A 22126-nucleotide genomic window follows, 5' to 3' on the forward strand; every position below is an offset into this window, starting at 1 on the left:
TATAGTGTATATTTTAGGAAGGCAGTGAATTCTAGTGTGACTTAATAGCCTGACGTCTGCTGAACATTCAGAGCTTTTGAGCTAAAATGTTTATAGAATGTGGTCATGAGACACTTGCTCAAACATGTATTAATATTTTGCCTATCAATAAACATTAAAGTTAATGATATTTGACTAAGAGTACAGAACATACTTGAACACATGCAAACATAGTAATCACATGGCTGCATGAATAGTGATATTATGACAGGGGTTAAAAATTTCAGTTGCCCAAAAAATATTACAATTTTACTTTTATTGTTATTAATCAGGCTGCAGTCAAGTGCCAACATATTTCTAAGAATTGCTACTGTAAATATCAGTTTCAAGTACGTTGATTCGAACAATATTGTGTTTACATTTTTTTTCTCATTTCTGTTAGACTTCTACATTTGAATTACAGGAATTTATCTATCAAAGTAGGTTATCACACATTACCTAACTTAAATCTAACATAATTTCAAATATCATTGCATCCCATTTTCAAATTTTGTAGTTATTGATTAATAGTGTATACATTACATATAAGTTTTGAAAAAACTAGAGGGGCCTGATTTTGAGAAAATAGCTACCCAAATTTTGGTTACATCACCTTCCCAAATGTTACCCCCTGACATAGGCATGTAATATTTCATGCGAACGAGCTCTTCAGTATTTTTCCAACAGAGTCTGGATCATCTTTGCAGGTGCACTGATTGCCAAAATATTGCAATTTAAGATTAAGAAGATGGTGAAAAGAATTGGTTAAAATCCCACATTTTGTGCCCTTGTAATTCCGGAAATACAAAAGATGTGGATATACAACTTTGCATTTGCAACAACCTCAGGTGCCCCTTTCAGTATTCAAAATTTCAAATTTATCAAAATATGTGAGGTTGAAAAATTTCCTCTTTGTTGGTTGATTTCACATGAAATGACACTATTGCTGAAAAATCAAAATGTGATATTCTTCTAGCTAGTACTGTATTAGACTCTTTCTTTCTTAGAAAGTATTCACATTTTGGGAAATGATAGATGCAGTACTAAATAGATATAAAGAGTTGATGCACTCACTTATCCACGCAACTGGTTTCTGTGTTATTGTTAGCAATTGGATTCCAATGAGAATGGTGGCAGTGGCCACTGAAATTAATAGAACAATACCAAAACCAGTTGTGTGGATAAGTGAGCACATCAGCTCTTTATATCTAAAAAATTGTGTCCATACATAAGTAAATTTAAACACATGTTAAGGAGAGAAAGCAATTTAATTTTATGAAACCAAATAGATGGAGGTTACAAGTGGTTAATGTTAATGATGCCTGCAGTCTCTATGAGACTGTCAACATGAGTGGTTGTAAATTTTGTACAACTTGAAGGATAAGAAAAATCTTATTGCGGCTGTCAAGTTTCCATAAATGTTGGTGAAGCGAACAAGGCAATTGAGGTGGTAACCACAAAGGACAAAGTCCATGCAGTCCACATGTTCTTCTCAGTATTTTCCTTGTAGAACTCTTTCACTGTTGAAGCCAGTAGCAATGTTCCCATAGCAGTCAAGATCAATAGCCGTAAATGAGAAAACAGTGGGAAGACTGGGGTTAATTCAGATTTGTGCCTCAGGAAGCAAGGAACTATGTCGGGAATTGCATTTGAGGTCCCGCAGTACAAGCAATCGGATCCGCATGCAAATCGCTCTTCAACAAATCCGCTGTGTGTTAAGTATTCCAAAAGGAAGGCTCCAGTTAATAGAGCAATTGCTGACCCAGAGATCTCCGAGAAGTACCGGAGGACTTTGGGCACTAAAGGAATTTGCCACTCGGCAGAAGAACCATACACCAAGGCAGGAATTAATCCCATAGATAAATACCATCCGTAACAATTCTTGAAGCAAACTGATACCACAGGCTTGGTCGAGTAACGTCCGTAAGTCGCAAACAACAGAGGATCCCACAAAAGAAGGAAAATGGTTGACATTGCAGCAAGTGTGAATCCTAAATTGATGAGCGACTCTCGAGCAAACTTGCTTACATTTTCAAGTCTTGGAACAAATTTCCCCGCGGCACAGATTCCAAGCACTGATGCTACTGTGAAAGTTTGAAGCAGATATGAACGTCCTTCTGGCTGCGGCAGAGGCAAGTGAAAGAAAGTTAGAACTTCGGATACTGCCGAACCTTGATCTTTGTCTTGCAAGAGCACATTGAGGACTGTGAATGTAGATAACCACAGCAGCAGAGGGTACCAGATTCCTATATTGAACCAATCACGACGGCCAACTTCAGGCAGCTTTTCTGTTTTGTTCTCGGGAAGTTCTTTAAGCATTTCTGGTGAAGGTTCAAAGATGGGATGCACTGCCGACAATGTCTTCATCCAACTTGCAAACCGACCGGAAAACCACAGGTAGGAAGATGCCAGGAACCCACACACAAGCACCATGCAACTGACGAGATGAGTGAAAGATGTTCTGGTAGACATACCAAGTAGTTTAAATGTCGACCTTGGGTAAAGGATGTAGGAACTTGCTACTGTCAGGATTAATGCTAAAACAACAGTAGGAATTCTAAAGGACAGGAACATGAAACCTTGCATCTTGGAAGATTCATTTTCCCCTCTCACAGTTGGTTGTGTCGATGCTGTCAGGTCACTTCCATTATCTGGAGGAATAAGCAAAATATCCACAACTATATTAGTTCACGTTTCATAAATTGACCACAGGTCTCCGAAACTCCCTAGGAAAGAAAGGGAGGAGGTATATCCTCCATTGATAGTGGTCTTTAGTATCTATACAAGTAATATTTCATCAATCTTCCAGGTTTTAACAAAATTTTCTACTTTTTTCCATACTATCTTAAACATAGTTTGATTTTCCAGATTTTATCAGGTTTTTGCAGGTTGCACCTTGAGTATCACAGTGTCAACTTTCCTGAAAATATATCTTCATCAAAAACTGTGTTCATATTCTAAATTCTAGGGTTAGGTCAGAATGAAGTTTTTGCCAATTCCAAAAATGTTCTGATATAATTTATCAATGATGATAATCAACATTGTATTAATGCCATATTAAATAGTGAACTTTTCATGAAGTATTTGAAAGTCTCATTCACCTCTGTAACAAATTAGTTTAGCCTTGTTAAAAAATAAGCACCATACTTCTGTTAAAAAAACAGAGTGCATGAAGGACCATAGGTGGTGTGGAGATAGTGCTCCACACAACATAGATCTTGGCCATACTAACTGGAGGTGATGTGGTAAGCACCATGCTCCAGCTGCCTTTGCCTCCAAGACTGTCCCCAGGTATCCATTGATTAGAGGCTTGGTGAGACCTAGAGCCACTCTATCCAGGGACAAAGTTAGAAAATTTCCCACCTGAGATCAACCGCTTTACTTTGGGAATGAAATGAAAATGACATAGCACTGTGCTCTTTACAGATCATAATATAGAAATTATCGTCTGGCACCGTGGCTGTACAGTCTAAGGTGCAAGCTTTGGACTCTGGGATATGCAGGTTCGAGGCCCTTGGGGGAAGCGTTAACAACTTTTCTCCTGAGATTTTGACCTGTGTATGGGACCAGTGGCACCCACCATCGTGAAGAAATTGGGAAGCTAGAAATGAGTAGCATAACCCGGTCATGGAAAGCTACAATAACAACTTTGGGGTCATTGTGCTGTCCGCATGTCACCCTATAACTATAACTGGTTGGTGAGCCTGGAAGTTGGTAGATAGGCACTGGACCTCATGGGCTTTTACACCACGGGTTAATATTATTAATATTGAAAATATCATAGTTTTACTGACAAACCAATAGACTTATATTGGCCAAAATTGACAATGTAATGATTAATCTAACCATTCCTACTAAATTCCCCAAAAATAGATCTGAATAATCTCCATGAGGAGCCCATGAGCTGTCTAGTCACCTTGGAGGCCAAGGACGTTGGTCGACTGACAATCTTGCTACCAAAGGCTACAGGTTCAAATACTGACCTGGACATGGATGAATTTTTGTGCGTTTCCATCAATTTCATTTAATATCCATTCTCATTGTTGTGAGTAGCCAAAAGTGATATAAAATAATAAAAATATAAATACGAATAGTTATCTAGATTTGTGATGGAAAATTATTTTTAGAAAGTGGACTTTTAGGTAATATTTTTTTTTCTTTCTGAAATCTGCCATACTCAGTAGGAGTGCCAACCATATAGATGCAATGTAATCCGCAAAGTCTTTATTTCACATAAAATTGCCCAATTTTACTTTAGCATATAAAACGCTTATTTCTAGGAAAAGAACGAACATAAAATGTACATATTTTAGACATTCTAGACAAAATATAGTTCCCAAATTCCAAATACATATTTTGGAGTAAATGCATAAAATAGAAGAAATACGTGGTAAATTAGTAAATTACTATCCTATTCGGGACTCCACAACACACCGGTCACTACTGCTACAATGGCGCTGTACTACTGACCTACAGTTTAAAGTGGGATCCGAACCACTATGTGCCTCCATCGAATCCAGGACCTCTTGATTACAAAACCTGAATATGCTGATGAAAGAAGTTGATGGTGTAACATCCCTCATGCATCTCTGACTACATGTGATGGGGAAAGGTCGTTTTCACAGTACAAGTCATTGTTCAGAGAAAATCAGCTTGCATTTTCAATGATATTTTGGAAATATGCTTTGTTGATCATTGTAATCAACAGAATGCAAGAAGCAAATAACGCCCTGCTGTCACTGGTGAGTATCTACTTATTTGTTTAATTTTGAATGAAAATATTTTTGACTTTTAGCCACATATTTCAGTTGGTTTTTAGAACATAAAAAATAAATATTTTAAAGTTTATTACTCCCTCTGTCCCATAATTAGTGGCCACATTGGCTCAGTCGGTAATGCGTCTGGCTACCATGCTCAAGGTCCTGGGTTCGATCGCCGGCCGGTTCAAATCCGGGAACTTTTCTAATGTTGGAAGCGGCTCCAGCACCCACCCAGCGTCGAATGACATGGGTACCTAGGGGAAACCCTGGGGGGTAAAGGTGGTCAGGGGCATGATGCTGATCACATCACCCCCACTCACGACCGGATCAAGAAAGTGTGGGGCGTTACCCTCACACCCTCTATATGCCTTCATGGTGTGGTGCTAAGCACAGGGGAGCACTTTACCTTTTTTTTTTCACCTGTCCCATAATTATAGTCCGGTATACCAAAATGGTAGTACAGAAATGACAGACGAAGAGGAAGATGGAAAGTAGTAATGTTGTATGACTCATTCCCTTGTTTCATGTTCTTCTTCTGTATACACCAATGTCACAGTTTGAATATCGGGCAATTATTATGAGACAACAAACAAAGGTGTAACGGACAATAATTATGGGACAGAGGGAGTAGCACCTAAAAATCCGCTCCCTAATTCTTATAAGTACCTAAACAGCTAAAAAGTTGTTGAATATGCTACAGAATGAAATTAGATCTCTTTAGAATTCTAAGGAGATCTAATTTGTCAGAATTGATAAGTATCGTTCTTCCAAAATTAAACCATTTGAAGAAAAGGACAGTTGAGCCAATACCACTTTGAACTGATACCAATGCAGATACTGTTACAGATTCCCACCGATACAGATACTTGAAAATTTCAATAATTAAAATTTGTTCAAAATATTGATCACTAATGGCATGTAAATATTATTATCCAACAAATTTGCTTTAGTATATTCAAGAACTGCATCAGAATGTTAAAATAATTGATTTAATTACGTAATCAAAAAATACAGTTTTTCGTGCAAAATTTATGCAAAATAAAAAGAAAGTTTGAATTTTGCATAATTTCCAGGATAGTTATGGCACACAGCATTTTTGTGTTCCCTGTGAAAGACCAATATGCCGGAAAAGTATGGGTAGAGATATCGTTGTCAGCATCGGCTCAGCCCTACTTTTTTCACACAATACTAGTGCAAAAGAAACAAAAACCTTTAATTTTTCATAATTTACACTATGATTGCTCTCTGTGAAAAAGTCACATTGCATTTTTGTATATCCTACAATATATCCATACTCCAGAAAATATTGGTTGGTTTTGATGATTAAATTTGAACCTATACCCCAGGTATCAGCTGGTACTATACATCGACATTGGGATTGGCTCAGCTGAAAGAAAATGTCCTTTTTACATCTCATGCTACAATGTTAAATTAAGCAAACAAAAATATTTCTCAGAAAAGTTCTTACCTTTCAGTGAAATTGTTTTCTGGTCTTGTTTCTTAGGTGGAGGTTCAGGGGCTGGTGCAGCTGGTGACAATATTTCGCGAAAATCAATGAAATTCTGTAATATCCTTTCATGCAACTGAAAAAATACAATGACAAGCAAGAATCATTATCATTCCTCATTTATACCAAGCTTATACGCTTTACATATACACAAATCCTCTGAGAGTGAATTTACAATTAACACATCATGCACTTTTCTAAAGTAATTAATGCATCAGTATCCTGAGCTTCAGAATTTATTTTGAAACATTTAATTGGTTAAGGTCATCTTCACTTGTACAAAATAATGTAAAGAAAATATAAAAATGCATACCTACGTACACACATGATTTTCTGTGAACGTTTTACAAAAAAAATTCAAACATTCTTCCAAAAAAAGTTATGGCTCATAATTATTATTTCAAAGCATAATTTGAGTTTACTTCAACTGAATTCATTTCATGCAATAATTTATAGCACACAGTTTACATAATTTATTGAGAATTTACTGTTGATCCAGTATTCACAGAAGGTGTAGAAAGACAGAAACAATAGCAATGGGACTTGATGTGTGACGACACATCACCCAATGCAAAAACACTTATCAGGTCTTGACCCTCAAATGGATATTGCACCACGGAGTTTAGTTTTACAGTGTATCCTTTTTTGAACAATATACAGGGTGTGCACAAAGTCTGTATGTCCCTATATGAGTAATCATTGTTCGTTCATGCTCGTGACTTTCACGCGACCTTGGTACGTGTTCTCCTGCTGTCTCAAGGTGTAATTTATTGATGCACTGCATTTTTGAGATAACAATTTGTGTGAGAGTCGTGGCAAATTGAAGTCGCATTTGGTGGCTGCTGTGTTGGTCCATGAGTGTCAAATTAGCCCCATGAGTGTCAAATTAACAGAAAATCCATAACAATTGAATTTGAATTGTTGTTTTTATGTCCACTTTATGCACATAAAGGCTAATTGGAACTGGGCCTAAAGTTTAAAGTGGGGTCCGAATCACTGTGTGATGTGCCTCCACCGGGTATAGAACCTGGGACTCCTTGATTACAAGGCAATGACGTTACCACTACGCCATTAGGGAGGCCAGAATATCAATTTTAAAAAATGCGATTGACAACTTAGTTGCACAGTGTGGGGAAACAAAAAAAAACTAAATTCTTTGAAGAAATTGAGCACCATCTACACGTCATGATCTGGGCGAGACCAGAAAGTGACCCCAAGAATGTTGGAAAACATGGACGAGAGACCATGGCAGTGCATTCAGCTATGCAGGGACCACGGATGGCCACATGCAGATATTTTGGATTCCCGAGAGGTACGTTTCATTTTTGTGATAATAATATATGTAGACTTTCTGCACACCCTGTAATGACAAGTACCACATTTGAAATACCTTAAGTGCTAAGTACATTAAATGTGCTGCTTATTGTAAGTACTTATTTATATAAAGTAAAATGTAGAACAGCAATTACCAGAGGAGGGTCATCTTCCTCTTCAGCTTTTGACGACTTCATAGGTTGTGAAGTCTTCTCAGTACGAGGAATTATAAATCTATCGTGCAAAGAAGCTCTCTCATAAGTGGGTTTACTCATGGCAAACACTGCTGAACTAATGAAGAAAATAAAATAGGAGTTAGTTTCGCAAGAACATATCTACATATAGACAAAATTTAAGTAAAAACTTCAGGTTTTCCAGGAAAATAATTACCAGTATCAAGTCTATAGTATAGTCCTTCATATTACATATATTAGCTGCATTTGGCAGATTGCGCAATTTTACAGCAGCTCCGTGAGTTGTTTCTCTAACTGCCATTTAATCAGTACTGATGACTCAACAATCAAGCACCACTGTTTTGAAATACATTCACTAAAGCAAACATGTTTGGTAACATGGTAGAGAGGAATGACAATAACAGGGAAATAAAAATTAAAACTAGAAAATACATGCAGCATGGGATGAACTTGAAGTTTTGCACAGAGTGGATGAAAAGTGGTTGATGCACAATTTTATTCAATTTGGTTTTCAAAACTTCATTGTAACTAACTTCTATCTGTAATACACAGGTACCATTTTATCTGTCATTTGTGCTCTTTCTGTGAACAATAGACTGATTTGGTGTTTTAAGTCTACTTTAAGCACAGCAAGGTTAATCGGGACTGGACCTACAGCTTAAAGTGGGATCCGAACCCGGGATTCCCTGATTACAAGGCGACAATGGTACCACTGCGACATCGGGGAGGCCCTTTTCTGTCAACAATAAAAGGCAGTACAATTTGACAATCGTCCATTCTGAGCAGTTCATCATTCAATCTCAAAATCAGAGCTGTCCAGATACCACTTTGAACAGATATCAATATCAGTGTCAATACTTGATTGATTTGGTTTATTCTACTTTGATTCTCTGACACTTTTGGCTAATTGCGAAGATGAGGATGAGGAGTGATGACACAATGAAATTGATGAAGAGATACTCACAAACACCCATTCCCAGGCTGGGATTCAAACCTGGGACCCCTGGCATCACAGCAAGAGTGTCAATACTCTTATGAATTCCACTTTCGAAGCAATTTAGAGTATTTACAAATTTTCATACACATGTTTTCCATTGGAACTATAGCTTATCAATCTAACACAGTTTTCAATTTCATTTTTGCCACAATATTGTGATAAAGTAATGAAAATTAGCATTGTGCACAAGTTCCTGAATATTTAGACTGCAAAAGTGTTCCATGGCATTTTTGCAGACTCGGGAAAGTATCAGCTTGTACTGGTGATTAAAAATTCCAATCCACAGTTTCAAATTCCGATACCACTGATATTGTTTGGTACCAATACAGGTATCAGCTCAGCCCTAATCAAAATATCATGATAAAACTTTTGATGAGGATTATCTTCCCACTTTACATGTCTACAGACCTTTATTTGTTGTTCAAGGATCACACCTGGTCAATACATTTGGAGCATCTCAAGTTTAGTGAGGCACTCCAGCACTACTCTGTAAGCCATAGTCACATTCCTTGCAATGGATTTTGACTGATATTTGTTAAGACTCCACCAATAGAATCAAAATTTTACCACACTTTAAGGTTCTATCAAACCACCGACCTGCATGGTGTAGTGGTGGAAGATGCATACATTCATTAAGAAAGGTTTAGAAATCCTTCAAGTTCTTTATGGAATACAGCGAAACCCCGATTTTATGTTTTCTGGTTTTACATTTTCCTGCATTATAACATTCAAACTTTGTGGTCCCAATAGAGAAAAATGCTATATAACTTTCCTGGATTTTACATTTTTCCACATCTTGGTTCCCTGAAAAATGTAAAATCGAGGTTCCGCTGTATTTGTAATTTTATGTAGGAGCAGTAGAATATTGCTTATTGGTATTAGTAAAATTTCCATTGGTACTTTATCAGCAAAAATTTCACATCGGTCCATCCCTAAATCAGGAGCTCAGATGGTTGAGCATTTGGCTATCATGCAGAAGACCCAGGTTCAAATCCCAGGGCAGGTGATCTGAACCAGGAATTTTTCCTGCGTTTCCCTTCTTCTATGCAGCTCTGAGACCCACCCACCTCATATAAATGGGTGCATTGGGCAACCTGGGGAGTGAAGGCAGCCTGGCATGAGGCTGATATCGCATCATCCCAACTATGACCCAGATCAAGAATATGTGGAGTTCTTTACCTCCGCATTATCAAATATGCCTTTATGGCATATAAAGCAAGATAAATGTGGCTTCTAACAAGTCCTATTGGTTTTTCAAATGTAGCTGCGAAGGAATCTTGCATGACACATAATTATAGTGTATATGATAAAGCTGTACCACTCTACGTAACTTCCATACTGAAGTTGTTTTGTATTATTATATGACCGATATATTCATGGGCAAAATAATACCAAAATTAAGACAGGAAAGGAACTTTTCTCAGACGTCACATAATTTTGCTTATATTAACTTCACTCGTGGATTGGATGGAGAATAGATGATATATTTCATTTTGATTCACCTATGTATTGTTTTCCATATAGTGTACAGTAATAATTCAGAATTGTTTGCAAGGTTTTTCCTTTTACTTTGACCAGTAAACTCACATTTTGGATAAATAATACTCCCTCTGTCCCATAATTATTGTCCGGTACACCTTTGGTTGTTGTCTCATAATAATTGCCCAATATTCAAACTGTGACATTGGTGTATACAGAAGAAGAACATAAAACAAGGGAATGAGTCATACAACTTTACTACTCAAGGATCAGCACAAATTGGGCTTTCCATCTGCCTCTTCGTCTGTCATTCCTGTACTACCATTTTGGCCTACCGGACTATAATTATGGGACAGAGGGAGTAGAAGTTATTAGTTTCTATATAGGCCTACGTGTATTATTATTTATGGAACACATATTTTTCTTTAATACAATATTTCAACCCTTTCAAACAGGTGAGATAACAAGCATGATGAGTGTGATGTTAGGATGACCACTTAACATTATTTATTCTTAACAATATTGGCACAAGGCATAAGCTATTCTTTAACTGATAATATTTAATTTCCAAGTGTTGCTATGAGGGTGATTCAAAAAGTAAGGTAACAAGAGCTCTCATGGACAAACTTTATTCCACAGGCATATATATTGATATGATATTGATATGGCACTGATACACATTCACTAAGTCAAATGTGACGATTGTGCTGAATCAGACCATCAATACGGCACAAATTGTCATCTGTGGTGGACGTGCTTGGCTGACCAGATAGTTGATCATCTTGCACATCTGTCCTGTCGTTATCGAACTCAGTGCACCAAACTCACACCTGTTTGCATGACATTCAGTGTAACACCCACTGACACATGAAGAAATGCAGCAACAGAAAGTAACATAACTTCTGTTGTCTGCTTCTATTGAAATCAAATACACTACAGGGAAATGTGCGGAACTGAAGCAGGAAGTTCAGTGCTAGAAGTCTGTATGTTATCTTAAAAGTTACTACCAACTGAGATTCCAAATCGGGTCTGTTGTGAACTGTTGCTGCATTTCTCAGTCTCTCGGTGGGTGTCAAGCTATACATTAATACCGTACACCTCAACAAGTTGACGATGAATTTCTGCTGGTGAAGTGCCCTTAAAATGCAAAAACCTAATCACAGTATGCACTTCCATGCTTGACCATGTTTCCATAAGTGCATCTACCTTGCAACTGATATTGCGAGGATCTGAGGCAACATATGCACCATCTAACGGCTGTGCGATAAAGCTGTGCTCTTCTGCTACAAGCCTGATGGAAAATTCAAAGAACAGGAGGGATATGATACCAGTGTGAGCTCTTGTTACCTTTCTTTTTGAATCACCCTCGTATCTGTAAAAGATATTTAAATATTATATAAAAACTATGGAAAACGAATAGAAAAATAGAAGGAAAAAACATAAAGATCAAAATTAACCTACATCCAGATCAGAACCTACCTTACAGGAGTTACTACTTTAATGTCATGCTTCTTACTGTCATGTTCAGGATTAGTTTCTTGTTCTGCACTCGTCGATGTTTGCAATGCATCAAATAACTGAGTCAAGATCGAAGGGGACTGCAAAACAAAGGAAAGATATAGTGACTGCCATAAAGAATGACAATGTGATAAAATCAACACTAACTCTGCTGTATATCTGAGTAATGTTTCTTACAGTATTAATCAAGAAAGTTTTATTTTCGTATGGTGCCTTACAAGAGCAAAGATTATGTCAATGTGAATTAAAAGTGGCGAAGAGACTATATAATCAGTAATTCCTCAGTTTACTGGTCAATTGGCTGATAAAATTTCTGATCTAGTATTTCTCTAGTAGTCTGTAACTTGTTTCCATAGTTTCGTAAGTAAAGCAGTCTCCCATGCAGTGCACCATGCAATGAAGGCAGATAGGGACAGGGTGTCTTCAATTCCGTAAAAACAAAATTCCCTGCCTTTTTCAAATTTTCCAAAGTAGAAAAATTTTCCAAACCAAGTCATTGCGGCAATTCATGTATATACACATTTGTATAAGAAGGGCACTACATTCTATCTAAACATCACACTCACAAACCCACTAAACCAAATTAAAAGTAAAAAGAGAAGGAATATTGACTGTTGGATAACAGTACCAGAAGTGAGCTTTTACTTATTACTTGCTGTGTACTGACTAATGATAAAGAAAGAATTATTTTTTTATTAATAATCATAACAATTATAGCATAAATAATACATAACTGGGTAGAGAGCATCATGGTGGCATAAATCGAATTTTAGTCAACATATTAAACAATTTGTAACACATTTGGAAGTGAGAACAAATAACATATTGTTATACATTTGCATTTCTTTCAAAGGTTGCAGAATTGCTATTTAAATTTTCACTTGAAGGTTGATATTCTAAGAAGTCTAGTTGGTAGGACATCTGACCATCACGTGCGAGACACGAGTTCATTTCCCGGGATGGGTGATCTAAGGCAGTGGCGTCTCCTGACTCTGAACTTAAGGCGTTTGCAAAGAAGGAATGTTAACCCCTCCCCCTCTCATTTCTGTGACCCAATATTACTAATTTTCTCCGAACATTTTTGGTGTAAATTTAGAAATATTTAGAAAAACATTACATTACATAAATTATTTTAAATGAAGTAAATACTTCATTTAAAATATTAATATTTTTGAAGGGTAAGGACAAGCAAGGTCTGTTTAAACGAAAATTAATGTTCAATACTTCGCCATACAATTAATTTTTAAAGCACGAGTTTGCAACCAGAGGGGTTGGTGAAACTCCTATCACCCCTAAAAAAACACAGTGGACATAAGAATGACCCGTTCATTGAAAAATCGCTAAAATGCATTCCCGGTTTTTACCCCTTGCCCTTCATTTATCCTTCCAAAAAGTAAATTTTGAAAAATCAACTGCTTATTACTTACAGTTACTTGAATTCCAGCTCTATTCTTCTTTCTTTAGAGAGAAATGCGCTGATCACTGCCTCATAAAATTTAGATTTATCCCCTTCTCGCAGCTTAGAATGTAATTCTTTCTCGATGGAGATAAGACTTAAATTCGTCATCCGGTTCTGAGTTTGAGTAGAGCGGCAGAATGTGTGGATCCTCTTCAGTGACGAGAACGATCTCTCGACAGATGACGTCGTGGAAGGAATTGTTGCGATCAACACTGCTAATTTATATATTTCCATAAACCCACCCACTAGATTCGTGTCCAGTAGATAATTTATAATCTCAATTGGTGTTTTCTCTGATCCTTCAGTGGAAGCATACCAAACGTAAAGTTCATTCTGCAGTTTGGTTAAATTAAACAGACTGCCATAAATTTCCTGCAATTTATGTACGAGCTGGTGAGGAAATTTTCTCTTTTATTGAAGTAGCCCCGTTTTGTGGGATTTAATAAATCAAAATATTGCAATTCTTCGAATGATGCGAATCTAATTGTTATCTGGTTGCTGATATTATCATTGATTTCAAAGTAAAGCCTCCGGCAGTGGTCTTTCTGTGATTCGTTGTTCTGTCGCCTCCTTTTCATTTCAGCAACCTCTTCCTCTTCTACTGCACCAGTTATAGAATTCCACAGTGTTTCGAAATTCTCAATTTCCTTTTGCAGCTGTTGTTGAAATTCAGTTATTGTATTACTGCAATACAAAACTTTAATTTAAAGGCCATTCAACTGACCACTCATTACAGAAGACCCATTGTATGTCTGGGCAATTAATATATCCCCACACTTATATTTATCCATTATTTCAGTCACGTGACTAAAAAGAGCTCCTGCAGTTTTATCGGCGCTCATGTCATGAAACCCAAGAAATCTTTCAATGACTTTTTTCTGTGAGGCCGAAAAAAAACGTAACACGGTTCACACCTGAGATTTATGGCTAATGTCTGATGTTTCATCGACCATGATATCCACAAAGTCTGTGTTTTGAATTTCATTGTAGATTTCATCTCTCAGAACATCCGAAACTGAATTTATTAAATCATTTTGAAAGCCTGCCGAAGTACCGCGAAAAACTGTAGAATTTAATAAATGTTCTTTTAATGAGGAATCAAACTCGGCACTTGCAGTAAGGAATTCCATGTAATTGCCCTTATTTAGAGATGCTGCATTTTCCTCATGGCCTCGGAATGGCAGTTCTTGCTTTGTTAAATAGTAGACGGCGTTAATCGACCTCTTTAATATTTCCCTGTTCTTTTTTACTTTTTCATTGTGTAGCTCTGCTTCAGATTTTCGTTGAGTATCCAAAAGAACGTCAATTCTAGTAGGGGTGGCAACTACTAAATTAAAAAAAAAAAACTAGAAAGATGAAATTCAGACTTTTCACTGCAGTGTTGAAATTATTCAAATCCGCATACCCTTGATAATTACAGACACCTTTTTTAGTCGAGAGTCGGGACATGATATTTTTTAAATCCCGACACTTGACTTATATGACACCGATCTCGATACTGACTCGGAACCTCCATCACCCTCGCCAGAACACTCATCCCATCCCTCGGATCCGTACCTATTATATAGAAACTTCGAACACAACTTGAAACTTTCACGCCTAGAAGAGAGAGATATTCTCATTACTGCACTGAGACTACTAGTCAGGAAGAAGCATCGCAAGGGCAAAACTATTACCTTCCCCATACCAGAAGCAGTGGACAGGATAACGTTAAAAACTTACAACCTTCCTACCGACACAGAGGAGCTGCTCCGGCTAACCGAGACAGCTTTCGGACGTCGCGGAGAGTCCCTGGTACTTGACGATGTTTACGCGGACTTTGTAAGGGCACACGGGAGAATGGAGTTCATAGCAACAAACGAATGGCCCCGATGCCACCAATTAGTACGGCACTCATAGATAACGACAAGATACGCGTTGCACAGATCAACACCAGAAGAAGCAAGCTTGCAACACTTGAAACAATCAATTACTGCAAAGAGCAATACATTGACATAATTCTCATGCAAGAACCATACACATCCAAAAACAAAATTCCCTACATACCACTCAACGTTCACACAATTCAGGACCGCAATCAAACCATGGCAGCAATAATTAACCTAAACAGAAATCTAGCAATCACCAAAATAGCACAATTTTGTGACACACACATAAATTGCGCTCAAATATCTTCCGAGCATGGTTCTTGGATCCTAATAAATAGTTATTTTCAATTTAGGCATGACATAGACCCATATTTGGAAAAAATCGATCTGATCTGCAATGCTTACAAAAACTACAAGATCATAATCACAGCTGACACGAACTCCTCCTCTCCGTGGTGGTACAGCCAAGAAACCGACACCAAGGGGGTAGCCATGGAGGAATTCATTTCTGAGCACAACCTACAAGTCGAAAATCAGCTAGATAATCCCCCCACCTACAGGGGAAGGGCGGGCGCCTCAAGCAACATTGATCTAACACTCACGAATCCTAGGGCCTTGGGCGATGTCCAAAACTGGAAAGTTATAGATCTCGCCACAACAAGCGACCACAACTTAATACTATTCGACTTAATCTACAGGCAACATCAGCTTGAACAGACAAACCAGGAGAACATATTGAACTGGAGAAAAATCGATCATGAAAAATTCCTAGAAAAGCTCATTATCCCTGAACAATTGGACCAACAAAAATCACTCAACACGCTCGCAGAGGAACTCTCTGCAAACATCAGACAAGCAATTGAAAATTCAACACCCAGAAATAACCAAAGGGAAATGAAGAGGAAGTCATGGCCAAAGAAACTAACCAACCTTAAGAAACAAATGCAAAAAGCCAGGAAACTATATCAAAAATCCATCATCGCACAATACAGAAATGCCAACCTCCAGATTTACCGTGCCAAAAAAAAGCAATACGAAACCGAGCTACTAAATTATAAGACACAACAATGGAATATCTTCATCGAAAAACGTCTGGAAATAAATAAATGGGGCACCCCGTATAAAATCGCTACCGGCAAAATAAAAAAACCGCAAACCATTTCCACCTTAATTAATGACGAGAACAACACGAATATGACAAAGGACTTGGAAGAAACCATCAACTTCTTAATGAAGAATCTCATACCAGACGACAAACCTGAAAACGACAGCAATGAAAATAAGGATACAAGAAAAATCTATTACCAGCCATATCCAGAATCACCAATATTACCTTTCACTACCCAGGAAGTAGAAAACGAAATAAGCAGCATGAAAATGAAGAAGTCCCCGGGACCAGACGGAATTCCTGTGGAAATAATACAAGAAATCACCCCAGTACTTACGCCTTACATTACTCAACTATTTAATGAGTGCATTGTTCAGAAGATATTCCCAGAAACCTGGAAGGAAGCAAACTTAATAATCATCAAGAAACATCCAAATAAAGATGAAACCAGGGTCAATTCATACAGACCAATATGCCTTCTCAACGTTTTGGGAAAACTCTTCGAGAAACTTATCCTAAAAAGACTCAAAGAATTTCGCCTGCTCAAACCCATATCAGGGATACAATTTGGGTTCACGAAAGGTAAATGCACTGACGATGCATTACGCCTGCTATCGTCTACAACACAAAACACTCCAAACAAGTACATGGTTGGAATTATGGTGGACATCGCCGGGGCATTTGACAACTTGTGGTGGCCCAGCCTTTTTCAAACACTTAAAAATATGAACTGCCCAGGTACACTCTTCCTACTTCTGAAAAGTTATTTCTCTAACAGAAAAGTTAGCATCAAATATCCGGATCTACAAATGAGTAAGATCACGTCAAAAGGTTGTCCTCAGGGTTCCATTCTGGGACCCGAGCTTTGGAATACTAACTTGGAGCCTGCGCTTATGAAACTACAAGACCATCCAGACATAGACCAGATCATAGCTTATGGGGATGACATTATCATGCTCACTTCCGGTAACTCAAGAAGGGAAATCGAAGATAAAGCATCTACTGCAATCAATATGCTATCCAATTGGTGTGATCATGCTAAACTCAAAATAGCTTCGGAAAAGACTCATTTTATCCTTAAGGGGAAGTTACAAAGAAACCCTCAAATCAAACTCAGAGAAAGAAACTTAAAAAGAGTAAGAGAAGCTAAATACCTTGGTATTACTCTTCAAGAGAAGATGTTTTTAACAGACACATAGCCCTGGCAACAACCCAGGCCGAAACAACTATAAACAGTCTAGCCACATTGAGTTCAGCAAACTACAACCTTCCACTATCACACATAAAAACATATCTCATTACCATATATAATTCTATTATTTCCTATGGCTCGCCCCTGTGGGCCATGGAAACCAGTAAACAGTACATTAAAAACAGATTGAGATCTTCACAACGCAAAGTGATACTTCGCCTAACGGGTGCATTCAGAACAACCTCAACCCTGGCTCTTCTCATGATTGCGGGCCTACAGCCTATTGAAATCGTTATTAAAACTAGAGCATTAAAGTATTACTTTAGAAATGGACAAGAGGACGAAATCTATAAACTAATTGGAATACGCCCTGCCACGGTACCAGAAATTTACAACCACTTGTTTAGCGTCTGGCAACAGGAATGGACACAAGCTACGCAAGGAAGGAGACTTCACAGCTTCCTTCCAAACATAAAAGAACGACTTTCGATGGACCATTTCCATCCCACGAGAGGTCTCATACATTTCCTAACGGGACACGGTCCCTACGGTCAACACCTAAATAAGCACAACCTCAGACAGACTGATAAATGCCTGAAATGTAAAACCGAGACGGACACAGGAACATAAAGCCTTCTTTTGCCAGACATAAAACAAACAAATCGAAGATTTAAGACAAAAGCTACCAAACTTCAACACGTACCAGTTAATAAGAAATCCCGAGCACTTTACGTCACTAAACGACTTAACAAACCTGGTGTCGAAAGAGGAACATTCCCTCTTCAAATCCGGCATCACTCACCTCCCCATTCAACCCCTACCTCCGGAATGTAATATACCCCCCAGAAGATCACAAAGAATCCACCTTCGACAAACTCAACAACAGGACATCCCTCCTTAGGACTAAGATCACCAAGAGGATAATGAAGCAGAACCTCCCACAGGAACATCAAGAAGGAGACACTAATATAGAAGACAGTGATACGCCAAAACGAAAAAAGGTTACGTCTCCCCGGAGAAAGGCAAAGGATAACACTGCAAGGACTCGACCTAGGAACCAACCGAATTTAACCAAGATTCTTCTTTTTCGTTTCTTTCTTAAATTGTAATCTTACAACCCTTTCTTTATTCTCGTTACTAAACACACTGCAAACTTCTCTAACTGATTCTTGACAATTCTCTATATTTCCACTACCGAACGTACTAATGTACCCGATACTTCCCAGGAAATCCCTCCCTACTTCTTCCCTTCCTGATGATGTCCCGGGTACCAACCGTCGTACCGATGTTCATCCCAGTCCGACCAACTCTTGCTGGTCTCCCGCAAGTCTCCTTGCATCAGGTACCACTCGTTCTTTCATATCTCTTCCTACTATTAATACGTACATCTCAAAGCCAATAATACTCTCACTATCTCAAACATAACATACTAGAACATAGACCCTGCTTAACATTCATAGAATCGTGTTAATGTCCATTCCTCATCTCATCCATCAACACTAATGCACACGACACACAATAAAACTTATCCTAAGAAAACATTACCCACCCAATTACACACTTATGTAATTTTGTATCTGTGATCATAAATAGTATTAATGTTAAACACAAACACTTATTTACTTCCTACTATTTCTAACCTTTATCTTAATCTTCTTACCTTGTAGAATGATGTGAAACCAACTTTGTTCAGGAAAACCGAACAAATTTGGTTCTTCACACTGGGACATTCTTGCCAATGTCACAGTGAATTATTGTAATTAAAAAAAATAATGGAAATCAAGGATGAATCAAAGAAAAGCAGGGGAATCCGTAAAAAATTCACGGAACTGGCGCCCTGGGTTAATTTTCAGGTACCAGGGCATAAGCACATACCTCCGAAAGTAGCTTGACTACTTTTATCCGTATACATAAAATAATAATCGTTCTATGTAACCATATCTTGTATACTGTTTAGGAAATTTTGAATTTCATTGTAGATTTCATCTCTCAGAACATCCGAAACTGAATTTATTAAATCATTTTGAAAGCCTGCCGAAGTACCGCGAAAAACTGTAGAATTTAATAAATGTTCTTTTAATGAGGAATCAAACTCGGCACTTGCAGTAAGGAATTCCATGTAATTGCCCTTATTTAGAGATGCTGCATTTTCCTCATGGCCTCGGAATGGCAGTTCTTGCTTTGTTAAATAGTAGACGGCGTTAATCGACCTCTTTAATATTTCCCTGTTCTTTTTTTACTTTTTCATTGTGTAGCTCTGTTTCAGATTTTCGTTGAGTATCCAAAAGAACGTCAATTCTAGTAGGGGTGGCAACAAAACTACTAAATTTAAAAAAAAAACTAGAAAGATGAAATTCAGACTTTTCACTGCAGTGTTGAAATTATTCAAATCCGCATACCCTTGATAATTACAGACACCTTTTTTAGTCGAGAGTCGGGACATGATATTTTTTAAATCCCGACATTCGGGACGGGAAAAATTCTCAATTTTTCGACAAAGTCGGGAAATTTTCGGGACGGAAAATGTTCGAAATTTTCCGAAGCTCTTGAAAAATCAAATTATACACGTCATTTTCACCTTAAGTGATTGTTTTTGCATTTCTGATACAAAAACTAAGAATTTCCGATAAGTTCCAGACATTTGCACTGCCGAAAACATCGAGAATTAACAACTTTTTAAAATGACCATTCGGTATTTCCCGATTGCTCGGGATCCAGAAAAAGTGGGGAAGACATTTCCAGAAGTCGGGATCGGGACGGTAAATTTTTTTCTCGCTCCCTGTCCCGACTTTTCGGGATCCCGCACTCCCCTAAGAATAATAAACATGTTCAACAGTAAAATTTATTCACCACATCACACCCGCAAAGCCAGTCTGATATTTCATAGAGTTCTTTTCGAAAATGTCTCTCAAAACCTTTTCCAGCACCACTATTTCCTTTAACATATGTTGACATCGTGAGATTCGGACATGGTAGACCATTGTCAATCACTTGTTTCTTCTCTGAATACGAAAGCAAAGAAAAGGAATTATTTAAATATTTTTGCACAACACTTTCACTATTCTCCATCTTAAAATAATCACATCACTTCACACCACACGTTTAAAAAATAATGCACAACAATCACAAGCAAAACAACGCGGAACGTGGGGTGAATGAAAGTCAAACCGTTGGGAACAAATACAACGCCTTGAGAAGCTAACCATGGTGGTGGGTGGCAGAGTGCGCATGCGCAGTCATCCTATGTTTCGGCAGTGGTAAGACGTTGTATTTCCTCTCCAACGTCCTGGCAGTCCGGGATCGATCTGCCTGCCTGACAACCACTACGCGCTGCGCCGCGTTCGAAAACTACCGGGCGCTCGAGACTGCCAATTAAAGAAAAACGCTCAAAATCGTAATTTATAAAGTACAGATACTTTCTTCTTTATTTCATTTTCCTTTGGCCGTTGACACACGACTTACACACCCAGAGAAATCGCCACTGATCTAAGGTTGGAATATTTCCAGCCTTGTACCTGCGTAAAGCAGCTCAGGGGCCCACCCAGACTACAATAAATGGGTACCTGGGGGACTGTGGGGGGGGGGGTAAAATGATTGGAGCATGGTGCTGATCACATAACCTCCAAAATGGCAGAGATTGAAGAATGTGTAGAGTCCTACTCCAACATCCTGTAAATTTGCCTTTACAGCACAGTACAATATGCATGGGTAACTTTATCTTACCTTTAGCTTTTGCTGTTCTAAGGCCAGGAAAACTGATCCCACTGTTCAAATGTTCAGTATTCATCCTTTATGTAACTCATTACTCAAAATGTTGCTTTAAGCAGCTGGGAGAGGAAAGAAAACAGCGAGAACCGGTACATGCCCACCCACACCCACCAAAAACTGAACTTGGTTTGTCTCATGCACAGTTCTAATGTTCTAGCTTATCAATATGAACTAACACTGCTTCCAGTGTCTGCAATTGTCCTCATGATGCTAGATTAACACAGAAATTTTATTAGTGTCCATCAGGAATCGAGCCTGGGACCTCTGGTGCCAAAGACAAGAGAGCTAACCATTAGGCTACATGGTAGTGCAATAATGATAAGACTTATGAATAAATAGAAGTAACAGCAGTTAAGAAGTGGAAAATTAAATTACATGCAAAGTTTCATTTAAACTCGAAATATTAAGGTGTTACAGTATTTATAAAGCTTATATTTTGGAAGTAAAATACAGACGAGCTTTATTGCATCTTCTGCAGATCTTCGGTGATAAGTGGATGTTCTTGGTTCGGCTGCCGTTGCATTTTTTCTTTGCTTAGTTTTGTTCTTTTTCCCTTCTGTTACGAAGCACTGAAGTATTAGGTGGTCCTTTCGTATGTGGTGAGGGACGCAAGAAGTCTCTACGGTTCTCTTCCGAAACCTTACGGGCGGAGCTTCCGGAACCTTGAAAACTTCCTTGCCAGAAACAATAGCCGAATTTCCACTAACGCCACACGAGCTGTAAACACAATCCATCCTGCACAACATCGGATAGATGAGATGTCTTTCACACACCTGTTCGGTTTTCTTTCTCTTTCGGGAATCGAAAACCTGCTCTCGGGAGGGAGTTTCTTCCCAGCGATTCGCACTTCCAAACACCGGCAAGTGTTTCGAGAACTTTTTCGGAATCCAGAAAAAGAACTATCACAATACGCACACCAGCACCAACTAATTGCAAACAAATAT

At 38.1% G+C, this 22126-nt stretch overlaps 1 protein-coding gene across 3 annotated transcripts in view; it reads right to left on the minus strand.

Moving 5' to 3' along the window:
* Positions 1-1315: 1315 nt before the first annotated feature.
* Positions 1316-22126, minus strand: part of LOC145987679 (uncharacterized) — a 119846-nt gene continuing 99035 nt past the window's right edge. For all 3 annotated transcript variants that reach the window (XM_083122216.1, XM_083122218.1, XM_083122217.1), the window contains 4 exons: positions 11749-11867; positions 7755-7890; positions 6247-6361; positions 1316-2669 (listed from right to left, as the gene is read on the minus strand). In XM_083122216.1, coding sequence (XP_082978342.1) covers positions 1423-2669; positions 6247-6361; positions 7755-7890; positions 11749-11867 — 1617 coding nt within the window. In that variant the 3' untranslated portion in view covers positions 1316-1422. The remainder of the gene's footprint in view (positions 2670-6246; positions 6362-7754; positions 7891-11748; positions 11868-22126) is intronic.

This window comes from Lepisma saccharinum, chromosome 5, assembly GCF_977018435.1.
Source record: "Lepisma saccharinum chromosome 5, izLepSacc3.1, whole genome shotgun sequence".
Lineage (NCBI taxonomy): Eukaryota > Metazoa > Arthropoda > Insecta > Zygentoma > Lepismatidae > Lepisma > Lepisma saccharinum.